The following is a 15,731-nucleotide window of genomic DNA, read 5'->3' on the forward strand; positions in this document are numbered from 1 at the left end:
TAAGAGGGGTATGAAGTATTTAACTCTTAATTAAATAAGTCAGATCCCTCAACCATGACACAACCCATGCATGTAAAATAAGCAAGTGACCCAACTGATCCACATAACTCATTTAATAAATAGGTCATGTTGGGGTCAACCCAACACCAATCTGTATAACCCTTTTAATTAACAAAATTCTCAGAGCAGTACAGAGAGAGCATAGCAGAGTGAGGGGAGGGAGTTACGACTCCCACCTCCCTGCCCCCTTTCTCTTTCTCCCTTTTCCCGCCTCCACCATAGATCGATCAAGGCACGTATGTCAATGGTCATCGGGATGCTTTTTAGCGGCGTATGGCTGGCCGATGGTAGTACATGGAACGCGTGAGGGTGTGTTGGGTTTTTGTTATTGTACTTTCGTTGTTTTTAAATAAGAATGTATTCTCTCTAGATCTGCTTTTAGTAGCAATCTATGGGGTTGAATTTTATTCGTTTTCTTAGATTTTGTTTTCACAAATTCTTAAGAATAACAGAATTGGTTTTCGGTCCGTCTTTTGTGTTCTTATATTTCTTTTTCTGGGAACAAACTATAGACCGATGATAGAAGAGTTATCAAGCATAAAGAAGAATTATCACTATGGTAAAGGCAGTGAAGGGGATTGCGATTGATAAAGCACTAGTAGCGGAGATAAAAAAAAAAAAAAAAGCTAGGGAATCAAGGACATGACAACGGATAAAGACGTGATTTGCCCGAATTTGCTATACATATGAAACTGATTGAGACAGTAACTTTTCATAAATATTGTCTTATAATAGCCCGAGAGGCTACTGTGTATGTTATAGATAATGTTTGAGTTGTGAAGATTCCAAATTATATCTTTGGCATTGTACGGAGCATTTTGCCCAATTTGATTGTTATATCAATTAAGAGATAATTCGTTAAAAAAAAAAAAAAAACAAAACAAAAAAACAAAATACTCTATTATTGAGCATAAAAATGTCATTTTCAATTATTGAATATGAAAATAAATTATACTATCGAAATTATATATTTACAACTAGGGATGAGATTGGAGGCATTGTTTTGTCTTAGACTTTAGGAATTTAATCTTTCAATGGTAATATATATATATGGGTCACTCGTGAGTTAAGCAGGGTTAACCTGAAATAGACCATTTTATTAATTGAGTAAACTTAATTTAAAGTAATTCCAAGGACCCTCTTTTTATCCTCCAAAAATTAATGTGACTTTTAAAATCACCATTAGATCAAAATTCAACAGTAGTCCATTCTAAATCCAATGAAGACTTTAAAAGGCACATCAATTTTAGGAAAATAAAAATAAGATAAAACGATGGTCCCTAGCATTGCTGCTTAGTTTGACCCGAATACTATTTTACTAAACTCTAATTTACTAATTTCGTGTCGGGTTCGCGAGTCGTATCAAAATTTACAATATCTTAAACACAGTACAGCAGTTCAAAGACTTGAACTACAATCTGTCAACTTAGAGCTTGACAAGCCACCTTTCCTGTGGCATGAAACCAAAAGAAAACAAGGGTAAGAAATCCCAACAACTAAAACTGGGAGTTTTGAAGTATTTTGATTGTGACAGACTTCCATATATGCTGATGCCAAACAAACTACCTAAACTTGAACCAACCAACTGGTGGTTGGGTGTAGTAAACCCAAAGGCATTTCATTTCATCTTGTCTCTTAACAGTTGGAAAGACGCAACCATTTGATCATGTTTCTTGATCATCAACCCAGTACTCCAAAACATGAAGCAGCTCTCTCTTGATCGCCGGATCCAAACCCTCTTCCCTGTTGCATTGGCTTCTCTTCTAGTCCTGGGGACTGCAAGGCTTGTCCTAGATCACTTGAAGAGCAACCACAGCCGGGATTTCCGGCTGTATAGCCGGCCAAGAAGCCATGAAAAGCACAAATTACCAGTTGTTATTTCTCCTGAGGATCGTGTTGCAGAAGGATGCAATGTTTTTGAAGGGAAATGGGTGTGGGATAATGTGTCTTATCCCCTTTACACAGAAGAGAGCTGTCCATTCTTGGTTAAACAGGTGACTTGCCAGAGGAATGGGAGGCCTGATTCATTCTATAAGAATTGGAGGTGGCAGCCTAATGAATGCAATCTCCCAAGGTAAACATTCTTCTAGACCTACTAATGACTAATGAGGGGGCATTTGATCTGCCCCGCGGTCAGTGTTTTAACGGGCAGATCCATCTTTAGTTCGCTGCTTCAAATCGCCATTTATAGCGGTTTAAGGGCTCGTTTGGGTTTACGATTTTTTTCTATTTTACTGAACTGAATTCAAAATTGCAAATATTGATGAGAAAAAAGTGTTGAAATTATGTTTCGGTTGTTTGAAGAATATAAAATTTTGAATAAAGTTAAAAAAAATTTGAGTTGAGTATTAGTAGTGTCAAATCAACTAAAAAGGAGAAAAAAAATTTGAAAAAATTTGGAAGAATTGTCTTCCCAAACAAGCCATAATTGGCTTAGGAGCCGAGTTTTAAATGGGCCGAGCCAACTTTTTGGCCAATTCCCAATAGTCCTTAGGTTTTGGTTGCAGTTTGCTGATTGTTTTGTGGGGTTTGATGGGTTGCTCCACCATTATATTTTTTTGTGTTGTGAATTGTGATGGATAATATATTTCTCCCCTTTCCTTTTCCTTTGTAAATTGCTTAGGGCAAAAAAAGGGGGGCATTTGGATGTCAAACTGTCATCATTTTAGACTAATTTGGCCACCATTTTTAAAGCACTTTTCATGCTTTTGAAAGTGAAAATAAGGGTGGTTACTTGGTGCTTTTATTATTATTATTATTATTATTATTATTATTATTATTATTTTTTGGGTGATTAGTTATTACTTTTCAAAGGAATAAAAGTACTTCTGGCATGCATCAACCAAAAATGTTTTTCCTTGTTTGTAGAATCACCAGCTTTTTGTAGTTTTCAACACACACAGCAAAAGCAAGCTGTTAATAAAAAGGCCACATTCAATATGGAAGAGGGTTATACACAAAGCTGATTTTTTTTTATTATTATTATTATTTAACAAGACAAAACTCTCACATGCATGTTTTTCTTTATGGTTGACTGGAGATAAAACCCATATTCCCACACTCTTATATAACACCTTAAATAGTATGACATGATGAATATAACACTCAGATCTAAAACCAGGGGCTTGTTTGTTAAACCTCCCACCATCCTCCCACATTCTCCCACATTCTACCACACTATTCACTTCATTTTTTCTAAAAAAAAATTCTGACTTTTATATCAAATCATTTACTTTTTATATCACATCATTTACTTTTTATTACTATTCAAATAAAAAAAATCACTACAAAACAAAAATTTTCACTTTTCAATACCACTTTTTTATTTTCCCATACCAATCATTATTTTCTTTTTCTTTTTTTTCTTTTTTTAACACCTAAACAGTGCGGTGGTGTTTGGTGTTGTTTGCCAAACACCACCCAGCATACAATTCAGTGCTTTGTGCCAACACTAAATAATATATTACATAAACCAATAATAAAATACTAAATAACACAACCCATTAGCTCATAATTAGAGATCAATTAAAATAAACAACCTCATATAGGTAGGTTTAATTTCCTACACTGTTATGGTGTGGAAATGAATTCTCAAATATTAATGAAATGATTTTTTTTTTTTTTTTTTTTTAATCTGTCAACATTCTTTTCAAATTATTGCTGATATGGAATTTTTAAATTTTTTTTTTTTTTTTTTTGCCTCTCAGGTTCGATCCATTAAAGCTGTTGCAGATGTTGAGGGGTAAAAGATTGATGTTTATTGGGGACTCAGTACAGAGAGCCCAATTTGAATCAATGGTCTGTTTGGTACAATCTGTAATTCCTGTAGGAAAGAAGTCCCTTCAAAGAGTTCCACCCATGAAGATCTTCAAAATTGAGGTACACCCAATTCGACCATTATTTGGCAAAAAAATGCTATTTAGTAAATTGTTATACAATTGCTATTCAATTGGGATAACGTGACAGTGATTGTAACTGCCACATCATCTCAATTATATAGCAGTCTATTAAATAACATTACTTTTTAATTAATATGTCCATCTAAGATTTTTTTTCCTTCCCATTATGTTTCTTTATTAGGTTTATTATTCTTTTAGGGCTTCATGTTCACCACTCGCGTGTTCTCTATTTATAGAGACCATTATTCACAATATATTATACTTCTGTTCTCTCTTTCTTCTCTATCATTTTTCTCTTTATTACAATGTATTTAACGGTCATAAAACTATGAAGTCTACGATGAAATTAAATTAACATTTGGTTTTATTGCTCTACATCATTCTAGTTGTATAGCAATCATATAACAATCTACTAAATAACATTATTCGTATATAAACTCCGGATTTGTTTGCAGGAATTTGATGCGTCGATTGAGTATTATTGGGCTCCCTTCATCGTGGAGTCAAACTCGGATCATGCAACAAATCACACTGTGCTAAAGCGGTCTGTGAAGCTTGACTCCATAGCCAAGCATGGGAAAGAGTGGGAAGGCGTTGATATCTTGGTTTTTGAGAGCTATGTGTGGTGGATGTACAAGCCTCTTATAAATGCAACGTGAGTCCTTTGATTCTACACTACATATTTATTGGTTGAATTTTTTTTAATTAAAAAAAAAAAAAAATTGGATGGAATAATACAAAACAGCAAGTCCCCTAATCAAACTCACGTAGATTTTTGTATATCATTTTCGAGTAAGGAAATAAATTTCTTACAAATTGGGTTGTAGGATCCTACAACTCAATTTTCAAAAAATGTTGTGTCCCTTTGCATGTGAGAAGCACGTGTCTTTCTAATAGCGTGTCTTTCTCACATGCTTTTTTAATAGTATTAATACAAAAAATGCAATTCTCACATGTTCAAGAGATGCACGACACTTTTAGAGACTCGATTCTAGAAATTAAATTTTTATCTTACAGCTATCTCACAATGTTGACGTAGCAATTTCAATTAACCAACCATCGGATCAAATGAATCCTTAGTTTAAAATTAATAATCAAAGGATTAGTTGAAACTGCCACATCAACATTGTAGAATAGTTGTGGAATAAAAATATATATGGTTTATAACATTGAGAAATGTTTGGTTTATTTCTTTTGCCTATCTTTTGTTCATCTCCATACAAGAGATGGGCAAATCCACCATTGAATATGTAGAATTACATGTAGGTCTCATAGATTCAATGATGAATTTGCAAAAACAATGGACAAGAGATGGAAGTATAGCACTTCTCGCATAACATTACTTATCAATTTTCAGGTTAAGTAATGTTATACACCACATTTTTATCATATTTTGCTGATGTAACACTGCCAATTAGCCCTTATATTTTATTTTTTTAAAACAATGGCCGATTAATAATACTACATCAACAAAGTCATATAAAAATATATGGCATTTCTCTTTTAAATTAAACATATGCTGGTTGGCAGGTTCTGTTTGCGAAGTGCTACACATCTCAAATTTTTTTTCCAAAAATTAGTTCCCAAATAATATGTCACCATCTAATAAGATTTATTATTTTTGGAAGTATAGTGACACATCATTTGAAAACCAACTTTTGAAACAAAAATTTATAATGTTTAGCATTTCTCATTGTGCTTTACCTATGTATATCAAATTATATTTGGAAATTAAATCATGGCACTGCTTGTGTTGTTAGGGTTGTTTGTATTTTTCATGGAAAATGGGTTGGTCCATTGAATGTAACACTGGGTTATTTCTGCCTTGTGTTGTTTTCTGCTTTCAGGTATGGATCTCCAGATGATGTTAAAGAATATAACGTGACCACTGCATACAGATTGGCTTTAGAAACATGGGCAAATTGGATGGACTCCAAGCTCAATCCCCATACTCAAAAGGTGTTTTTCATGAGTATGTCACCAACACACCTGTGGTAAGTTAAGAAGATATAGAATACACATAATCATTTCCCAAACATGTCTTGTGAATCCACAAAAGTTATATGGTCTCATATACGCTCTCTCACATTACTTGCTCAAATTGCTAGCAATTCGAACGGGTCCTTTGTCAGTGTTGGAGGAGTGCAAGACTTGACCAAAAAGAGGGGGGAAAAAAGAAGAGTTTTTAGAGGATTAGATGGTTATCTACCATTGGATAGTCTACAGGTTAATGAGGGATAACGATCCACGACAACTACCTGCCGGAATTACTAGCAATTTATATAGGTAATATGAGAAAGCTCATATGAAACGCACATGCTGAGTAGGTAGCTAGGCAACCCAAAATTTATATGGATCCCAATCCCCGTTACAAAGGAAAGGACACAAAGTTTGCACTCCACCCATTTTGAAAACATGCTCTCTTTATTTGGTTGTAGGAGTTGGGAATGGAAGCCTGGAAGTGATGGGAACTGCTTCAATGAGTCACACCCAATCCAAGGTCCATTCTGGGGCACTGGTTCAAACCTCGAGATCATGGAGATATTACATGACACATTACAACAATTAAAATTCAATGTTACACTTCTAAATATTACACAACTCTCAGAGTTTCGGAAGGATGCTCATACAACAATTTATGGGGAACGTAAGGGAAAGCTCTTGACCAAGGAACAGAGATCGGATCCAAACAATTTTGCCGATTGCATTCACTGGTGTTTACCAGGAGTCCCTGATACATGGAATGAAATTTTGTACGCATATTTGTTGAAAAATTATCAAAACTTTTTGTAACTTAACAAGCTCAAATAGAGAGGAAAAACATCAACTAGTACTGCATTATTAGCAAAAGGGTATAATTTACCTCTTATCGAAATTGTACCACAAAGATGTTGCAGTATTTTGCAACTTAACCAGAAAAGAATGCAATTAAATCTAGGACTGAAACAGCCATCATAGCCGGCCTTATTTTGCATATGTACATGTACCTTGGAAGTGATAAACTCGCCAGTGATTATTCACACAAAGTGGAATGTCTGCAACACGTTCATTTGCACATGCAGGAGGCTCGATATATACTAAAGTTTCTTGTTTAACTACAGAAGCTCCCATTCGGAGTCGCATGGGAGCTGTGTTTGCGAATTCTTCGAATTTAAGAGTGTTGCAGGGGTAGATGGCAAAGGAGGTTGCCATTTGTCGTTGCCAAAAATCATATCAGCATCTCCATGCCAAATTGCAAGCTGTTCATATTCCGCTGCCAATCTCTTTTTTGAATTAAATGCATCTTGAATCTTTTTCTAATGTGGGGAGAAAGAAAAGTAAAGAAAAAAAAAAAGGATTCAGTTGCTCAACTCTCCAGGTGATACTTTTGAAAATAAGTAAATAAATAAAAGATAAGGCACATAAGATTCTGATATAGTTTCCAAGAAACATAACTAATGGGTATGACTAAAGCACATTTCATTTATAAGTTGAAATTCCAAATAGACGTGCCCTTTCAACATGATATGATGAGTCCATTTTGGCAGATCAAAGCCAACTTAATTTTATGCATAGAGCTTTTTCCAACAATTAAATATTTTAAAATACAACAGATCTAGTTCTTTCAATGCATCAGGAATATGATGTTCAATTTGAATGGTTAAAACTCGTCAGATCTAATTCATTGCTGTAAATTAAACATATTCAAGAGGGCACGACAAATGGTCTGTTCCTATCCATTTTTATTATATTAAAATTCAATGAAATGCAACAAAAAACAGTATAAAGACCTTCCAAAATATATTCCATTGAACGAAACAGAATATCAGAGCGGGAGAGAGTACCCTGTATGATCTGAGTTTTCGGGCTCTGCGAGCAACAGCATAAAGCTCACTAGGTTCTACAATGACACAGCTTTCATCAAGTTTCACCTTGTCAGACAATTCAATGGTTTCCATGCTAGGGTCATTGTCCAAGTCATATGAAGGTCCTGTAAAAGCTCCATTATTGATAACTGATGAGGTAACAACAAAACATATCATAGGTTTAGGGATGATCAGAGATAATTCTCCAATTAACAGTTCCTTCAGTTGCAAATCACCCAACTTGTGGAAGCAGCCCAAAGGGACACGCCGGTCATCATGTGAAAGCAAGAATATCTTAAGAAGCAGCAACTACAACTATACTGACCTCTTATAGAATGACAATAATACCCTCACATGAAAGGAATTGAATGGAATACTAATAAGCTTGTACCAAGAGTGTATAATACATGAATCGCTATAGCCTTTACCTTGTTAACAGTAACTGTTTCTGACATGAACATGATATAACTATGAAAGAAAGTAATGTTAGAATGCATTAGACCATATTGAAGTAAATGGAATTCTTACTTGATGAGATAAACATTCTATATGATATCCAAAATAAAGAAACGAGTCATAGTAGCTAAATCCCAAATTGAACATTTAGTAGTTGGCCAAATCAAACTCCAGAGACAAAAAATTGAAACCCACACCAAGACCTCTACCTAAGAACATATAGCCTTGGCCCTAGAACCTGGTCCACATGGGTGGAAAAACAAAACAAAATGCTAAAAGAATTGAATAATTGCTTCCAAAATATTTTGTGCTGCTATCAATTTCACAATTAATATAAGTTGGATTAGGAAAGCAGATCAATAGTACTCAAACTAAGCTACTCATTCTAATATTACCGGGAATTGAAGAATCAGATTCCAATTTTATATGCTAACTGACACATAGATGAATCAAAAGGCTAGAAAGTACGAAAACATTATTATTATCACATGACATGAGAGATAAACAAGGGTTTAACAATTATGTACAGAGAATCTGCTTAAGAAAAGAACATATATTTACTGCAAATAAAATGCATGCTCCTTTTCTACTACATTTTTTTAATAGTTTTTTAGGGAAATTACTTATCAAATATATATATAGTTTTTTAGGGAAATTTGGATATTGCGAGTCAAAATTTTGCACGTATACGTCACAGTTGCAACTTTCCATCCATTTTAACGCTAGCACCTAATGGAGACGCCAAATTGCATCAAAATTGTAGTTTGAAAGGATCAAGTGTCACCAATGATAGTTTAGGGTATGCTTGTTAAAAGGAATGTCCGTTTGAGGGTAAGTATAATTCCCTTAATTCATAACTACCCAAGAAAATCAGGAAAAAGGCTAATGAGCTCTTGCTCAAATGGCACCTCCTCCTACAATAAAATTTGGATATTGCGAGTCAAAATTTTGCACGTATACGTCACAGTTGCAATTTTCCATCCATTTTAACGCTAGCACCTAATGGAGAGGCCAAATTGCATCAAAATTGTAGTTTGAAAGGATCAAGTGTCACCAATGATAGTTTAGGGTATGCTTGTTAAAAGGAATGTCCGTTTGAGGGTAAGTATAATTCCCTTAATTCATAACTACCCAAAAAAATCAGGAAAAAGGCTAATGAGCTCTTGCTCAAATGGCACCTCCTCCTACAATAAAATTGGGATGGAGGGTAGGAACCAGGATCATCCATTGGCATCTATGTAACTTACCAATATATATATATATAATCGGAGAAAAGAAAACCAACTGAGAGGAAAGGGTAGGGTTAGGAAAAGAAGTTTCACCTTGGGCAGACTCAGAGAAGTGAATATGTCTATTTCCAGATGATTCAGTCAGAGACAGAATTTCCTTAATTCTGGAAGTGTTTTCCTCTGCCAAAATACAAGATGACACCAATTGTTTAGGTAATAAAGAAAATTTATAATAATGTAAGAAGGAAAAGTACCAACCAAGGGATTTCAATGATAGGATACTGCTGGTGGAAGCAAGTCCTAACTCAAGTGTCTTGCTCTCACAGGAGACAATTGGAGTAGGTATAGAAGAGGAGAGCTTGCTCAAACTATCACAAATATGATCGCTGGGATTATTACAAGATACTACATTCAGGGAGTTGTCCAGTGATTTTCCAGACAGACTACAAGATTCTGCTAATGGAGAACTGCTGGAGAATATAGATCTCATCTCTGCTATAGTTTTCTCACCAGATACAACAGAAAAACCTAAGTCAGAAGAAGCAAGAATACTTGAAACATTAGAAACGCTCTGAGTGACATCTGCAGGGCTATCACAAACTGCTGCCCTTTTTTGGGGGCATTCAAACTCCACACTATGAAATGACGATGCCGGTGAAACCTCAGCCAGAACTCCAAAAGCATTTTCATGATTATCATCTTTTAACTCACCGGACAATGATGCTTCAAAGGATTCTTTATCACCTGGAGAAATTAAGTCCAACACTTCAGGTGCTGAATACTCTATTGCATTTTCTTCAGTCCCCACATTTGGGTTTTCATTAGTTAAAACATTGTCAACCTTTTGCAGTGATGAGTTAGTCTCTGCCTCTTCAAGGGAATCTACAGAAGTTGGAGTAATATGATTTATGAGGTGAAGCCTACTTGATGCATCTGGCAGCTGGTCCTTCACATGATCAACTGCATTGGGCTCCATATGCGATTCCTTAACGTCAGTTTCTACATGAGTTTCCTCATAACTTATCATTGACTTCAAACAGGTGCTAATGGCAGCATTGCTTTTCAGAGCCACAGCTTGTGCTTCTTGCTTTACAGGATCAACTAAAGGAGGAAGTACATCTTGCACAACATCAGAATATAATTTCTTCACACCTCCACCCATATTTTGCAATTGGTTCTCAACATATTTCACTGTATCCTGCGCATTAAAGCAATTCAAAATTATGAGAGGAAATATCTGCTGCAGTGAAAAACTTAATTGCAACTAAACTATAAGGTAGAGCTCAATCCAATAATTTCTTTCTTTCTTTCTTTCTTTCTCTCTTTTTTTCTCGTTCAGCTAGGTTGAATCAGATTATATCAGTGTGTCTGACAAAGTTATATATTTCACATAAACATGAGTACCAAATAATTTTATATATATAAGAATGAGTACCGAATAATATCCAATGAAAATGGGAAAAAAATTGTAGGATCAGTTAATGGGCATCAAAAATAATATGAAGATTTTATGGAAAAAAAAAATCTCTAAAATTAATGATACCTTGCTCACAAAACCATCCACCTCTTGGCACACAGCTTCAAACTTCTGGAAAAAATTTCCAACCCAGGTTATACCTTTATGTTTCAGATCCATTATGGGCATGTATTATGATGCTGGAACCAATGTTTTAGATACCTAGATGCTCACAACAGCCTAACAGGTGCAGGGAAATATTCTTATTCTGGGATGATAAACTTTACCTGCAGACTTTCAAATAAAATTTTGTTAACATTCAGATGACTCAGATATGCGAATATCCCAGCTCAAATGCTCAGGATATATATAAAATACATAATAAAAATAATAATGAACTCCAGTTCAAAGCAACTATGCAGAAACAAATTCCCCATGAATCCAATAGTTAAGTAAAGCATTTTGAGAAGCTGAAAAGAGGTAACAAGAAATTTCCCTGTCCCTCAAGCTATCGAAATAGGTAACCTAAGTGCATTTAGGATTAATCAGTGCAATATACTCAAAACATGAATAAGTGGAAATAGAGGTGGGCACCGTTCATTGTTCGTCAATCACAATAGATGAAAGTGAGAGTAGTGACCCTTCACTTCACTTTATGAATAAGTTTCATAAGTACTGAGCTTCTAAAAGTGATGTAGAAAGCAAATCGAAAATAGATCCGTATTTGATGAAGGATGTAGAAAAACTAAATGCCAATTTTGATATTCTAAATTGGTGGAAGGTGAACTCAACCAAATTCTCAATACTTGCCCAAATAGCACAAGATGTTTTGGTCATTCCCATTACAACGGTTGCTTCAGAGTCGGCTTTTAACACCGGAGGGCGTGTGTTGGACCCTTTCCGGAGTTTATTAGCTCCAAGAACAGTTGAAGCCTTAATATGTTCACAAAATTGGTTAAGGTCAAAACCTATAAGCGGTGGCAATGGTTATGATTCAGAGATAGTTGATGATGTTAAAAGTTAAATTTATAAGCACAAATCGTGTAAGCTTTCTATTAATCACTTCTTAATTTATTTAGCTATGTACTTATTCCATTTCAACTTATGAATTTTGATTCTAATTCTTTTTTGGCTTATTTATTTTGTAGAAATAGCTTTGAAGAACATCAGCATTTTGCTTGAATATGATTAATTGAAGGTGTTGTTGTGCTAGGGTTTTTGTTCGTATAGTGTTCTCATTGTTCTTATATGTTTTTTTCTGCTGGCTGCTGTTGGTTGCTGGTTAAGTTCTGATATATCAGTTTGACAGTTTATCTTTTACATGTGCTGCTGTTCTTTGATGGTTTTTTACTTTAGTTCAATTGGTTTGTAATAACTTTTAAGTATTACATGTTTGCACGTATGGACCTTTTTAAGTTTATGCTTTTAGTTTGATTTCACTTTTGCTAGACTGGTTGGCTAGTGGTTTTTAGGTGTGATGCCTTTGATCAGTTGATGTATCTTTTAAGTTTTATGAGTAATTTTATGATGGACCTGCTGGATTTTATTTATTGATGAACCTACTAGTTTTTATATTTCTTTTGTTTGTTTTTTTTTTATGATTCTTTTAAGTTTTATGTGACTTTGACGAAATTGTTCCCTTTTTTACTTTTTAATGTAATTTCTATGTATTTGATAATTGATATATTTTTTAGTGTGTTATGTGTAATGTTTTTGGATCTAATTCAGCATGAAAAGCCCTGTTTATCTAGCTCAATAACTTTTTTTTAAAAAAAGTGGAAAATAAGTCCACATAGTTTGGTCTCAGCCCAATTAGATGTAACAAAAATAACAAAACTACAATTCGGATGACCCAACCCGCAAACTGAAATCATTACGAAAATATCTGAACCCCGCCCCGCCCCGAGAACCTGAAACCTACAGTAACTTGCATTTTTTTTCCTGTGGGACTCGGCATCACTTTCTGGAACCCGGCCATCACGGGACCGGTTCATGAAATCCCTTAAATCCGCCCCACCCCAAGCCATGCCCACCGCTAATTATTGATAGGGAATCCATGAATTACAGGGCGGGGCGGGGTGGGGCGGGTGGGTTATACCCACTCCTAAGTGGAAAAGAGTCATTGAAAGGCCAGCTAATGTTAGTGTGTGAATAACTCATCATCTAGTGGGAGAATAGCCTAATCACTTGTACTTTGTAATATGGGAGCAGTATTAACAAAGGAAAAGAGAGTGCATATCATACATTCTCTTAATACAAGCAAGCCAATTTTACAATCTGAAGTGCAAGACAACAAGCAGCCTATAATATTACCTACAGTAGAAACTCCATTTCGAGTTTTCAAACATCTACACCAAAGATCTCACAACAAACCATGCCTCACGAATTTATCAAGTAGTAAAATATCTAAGCATACATAACTATGTCAAATTATCAGCAAAACGTAAAAACGGGAATGTTCTAGGATTGCAATAATAACAAGGATATAATGGCTACAGGAAAATAAATAAATAGCACTCAGGGGTCAATCCAACAAGATCAAGGAACAAGCTCGTGTAAACTAGAGTAGTTTCAGATAGAGACAACAACACTGACAACGTAAGGAAAACGATAAAATAAAAAAAAATAAAAAAAGTAAAAAGACCAATCAAGTTGGAGGAAATATAAAAAAGGAAAGAAAAAAAAATAAAGATTACTAAAACAATATTCAATTCATGAAGATAGGTTTCTTGAAAAAGGTGTATACTACCCAAAATGGGAGACAGAAACAGAACATTGACACTTCTAAAGGCGTCAGCATGATTTGCGCCCAGGTCAGATGTCAAAGGACAAGGTGCCAAGCAGTCATGTAGTTAGTTTGATGTTAGCAAGCATTTGCTACATGAACTGAATAAAGTGATATTACTATCAAATCTGATAGTTCATGTGAAGTTCAAGAGAAACAGTTGGTCATCAATAGGCACACATATCTAGAAGTCCTCATAAGAAAGGGCATTTGATATCATACAGAAAGATTGAAACTCTGCATCTGGTAGGATACAACAAAACTAAAAGCCTTTTTCCTTTTTTTTTCTGACACAAGAAAAACATCTCAATAATGCTTACAGAAAATCACGCAAGGCATTGAGGAATGAGAAGGAAGAGCATCACAGCATGCCTATGACTGAGAAAACAAAAAACCAGTAAGTACAGAAGGCAATCGAAACAAGCTAACAAGAATAAGACACGCAAGTGGTGGGTATCTTAACAGAAAAACCAATATGCCAGACTGCATAGTTTATCATATACTCTTATTCCCATCATCAAGGGATGGTAAACAACCATCAGAATTTCCTAAGAGTTCTTGAATTCTTCAGAAACACTCCCAATCTTTAACCGGATGAAACAGAGATTCATAGCCGCAATAAAAGTACGCAAGCATTTTTTTTCTTTTCATTTGACGTGCACATCCTTGTCATTTCAGCAATTTAACCCGGATAAAGAAGCTTTAGATATACAAAAACTCACCAAGTACCTGACTTTAATATCTGGAATTTCACTCCTGATTTATTGTCAATCGGTACCAAAATTCACAATACAAAGGTTTACACAAATACGGCAATTAGCTTAATTCAACCATGCTTTCCCTCATAATCAAGTCAAAATTAATCTCAACACCCAATGCACACTACAATCCCATTATCATGAAAACTCAACAAAAATTGATAATTAAAATTCCATGCAAAACACATACACGCAAACACATGGTACGTGTGCACTATGCGTACATAAATACGCACATACATACATATATGCGTATAAAGAGCTCCTAAACTCACGGTTCCGAGCTTTGTGTGTACAAAGAAACCATATAGTGTGATCAAGCAATAAAGCAAACTGATATAATAGTTTTAACGAAAATATTGACGCGCAGACAGTACGAACTGAGAGGGGAGCGAAAAACCCTAACGAATTCAAAACAGAAAACGTAAAAAAGAATATGATTGTGACGAAGAGAGTAGTGTATTACCGGAAACCCCGTAATATCCGGTGATCGGCGGTGAGTGTTACTGGTGAGTTTAACTCAGCTTTTACAGTGGTGGCCGCTGAGGTTCGTCGCAGAGAGGTTTTTGTTGAGGCGAGGGTTTAAAATTCCATGAGTAATTAAAACTACTAATAGTTTAATTGAAATAGGATTACGAAATAGAACGGCGTCGTTTCTCTGTTCATTTTTTTTCCCCTTATTTTATTATGTTATTATTATTATTATTATTTTTAAGTTGAAGGGCTAAGGTAAAACAAGATTTAAGAGCACGAAAATATCATACACTATAATTTTTTGTAGATTATTGTTACAAATTCAACTCTTATACAACTCACATATAATTAGGCTAATATGAAATACTCATAAATTATTGGATCAATCTTAATTAAAAAATGCTCATAAATCTAATGGTTTATAGACATTTCACATCAGCTCAGTTGTACAGAAATTGTATAAGAGTTGAGTTTTTAGATATACTATTTTCGAAGATACTATTGTTGTTGGTTACATTTGGAAAGCAACTATTAAAAATAATAATAATAATAATAATAGCTTAAGGGGACGATTTATATAATTACTCTTTTTAGAGTTCTAGCCAAATTTTAATTAAAAAATATATATTTGATTGGTCTAATGCCAATGCTTTTAAAATCGGTTGTGCTCTTTATTTCTTTTTTTGACATGTCCATGCAAGAAGAGGGAGGGAGATTCAAACTAAAGACTTCCGCTTTATGAGGCGTAGTTCCCAACCGATTGAGATAC

At 34.8% G+C, this 15,731-nt stretch overlaps 2 protein-coding genes across 6 annotated transcripts; one reads left to right on the forward strand and one right to left on the reverse strand.

Moving 5' to 3' along the window:
* Positions 1-1,760: 1,760 nt before the first annotated feature.
* TBL31 (trichome birefringence-like protein (DUF828)) lies at positions 1,761-6,752 on the forward strand. The gene is made up of 5 exons (XM_059588564.2): positions 1,761-2,134; positions 3,768-3,939; positions 4,415-4,614; positions 5,807-5,953; positions 6,398-6,752. Exons 1-5 carry the CDS (start codon positions 1,761-1,763, stop codon positions 6,750-6,752), a joined length of 1,248 nt encoding a protein of 415 aa, XP_059444547.2.
* A 17-nt stretch (positions 6,753-6,769) lies between these two features.
* LOC132176372 (uncharacterized) lies at positions 6,770-15,070 on the reverse strand. 5 transcript variants are annotated; one of them, XM_088514692.1, is made up of 7 exons: positions 14,955-15,070; positions 14,051-14,108; positions 11,033-11,232; positions 9,748-10,687; positions 9,583-9,669; positions 7,784-7,953; positions 6,770-7,255 (listed from the first exon to the last, which is right to left on the reverse strand). In XM_088514692.1, exons 3-7 carry the CDS (start codon positions 11,132-11,134, stop codon positions 7,055-7,057), a joined length of 1,500 nt encoding a protein of 499 aa, XP_088370818.1. In that variant the 5' UTR covers positions 11,135-11,232; positions 14,051-14,108; positions 14,955-15,070; the 3' UTR covers positions 6,770-7,054. The 5 variants fall into 5 exon arrangements, with proteins under 5 accessions (XP_088370818.1, XP_059444541.2, XP_088370816.1 ...); XM_059588558.2 differs by having other exon boundaries at positions 7,784-7,929; positions 11,033-11,239; XM_088514690.1 differs by having other exon boundaries at positions 11,033-11,239.
* Positions 15,071-15,731: the final 661 nt, after the last annotated feature.

This window comes from Corylus avellana, chromosome 3, assembly GCF_965113065.1.
Source record: "Corylus avellana chromosome 3, dhCorAvel1.hap1.2, whole genome shotgun sequence".
NCBI classification, from domain to species: domain Eukaryota; kingdom Viridiplantae; phylum Streptophyta; class Magnoliopsida; order Fagales; family Betulaceae; genus Corylus; species Corylus avellana.

Excerpts from the sequence above, each read along its gene's own strand:
- TBL31 (XM_059588564.2), top strand. The coding sequence starts at position 1,761 with ATGAAGCAGCTCTCTCTTGATCGCCGGATCCAAACCCTCTTCCCTGTT. Across the intron at positions 2,135-3,767 it reads AATGAATGCAATCTCCCAAG|GTTCGATCCATTAAAGCTGT; the intron begins GTAAACATTCTT and ends TTTGCCTCTCAG. Across the intron at positions 5,954-6,397 it reads ATGTCACCAACACACCTGTG|GAGTTGGGAATGGAAGCCTG; the intron begins GTAAGTTAAGAA and ends ATTTGGTTGTAG.
- LOC132176372 (XM_088514691.1), bottom strand. The coding sequence starts at position 11,134 with ATGCCCATAATGGATCTGAAACATAAAGGTATAACCTGGGTTGGAAAT. Across the intron at positions 10,688-11,032 it reads TGGATGGTTTTGTGAGCAAG|GATACAGTGAAATATGTTGA; the intron begins GTATCATTAATT and ends TTTAATGCGCAG. Across the intron at positions 9,670-9,747 it reads CCTATCATTGAAATCCCTTG|AGGAAAACACTTCCAGAATT; the intron begins GTTGGTACTTTT and ends GTATTTTGGCAG.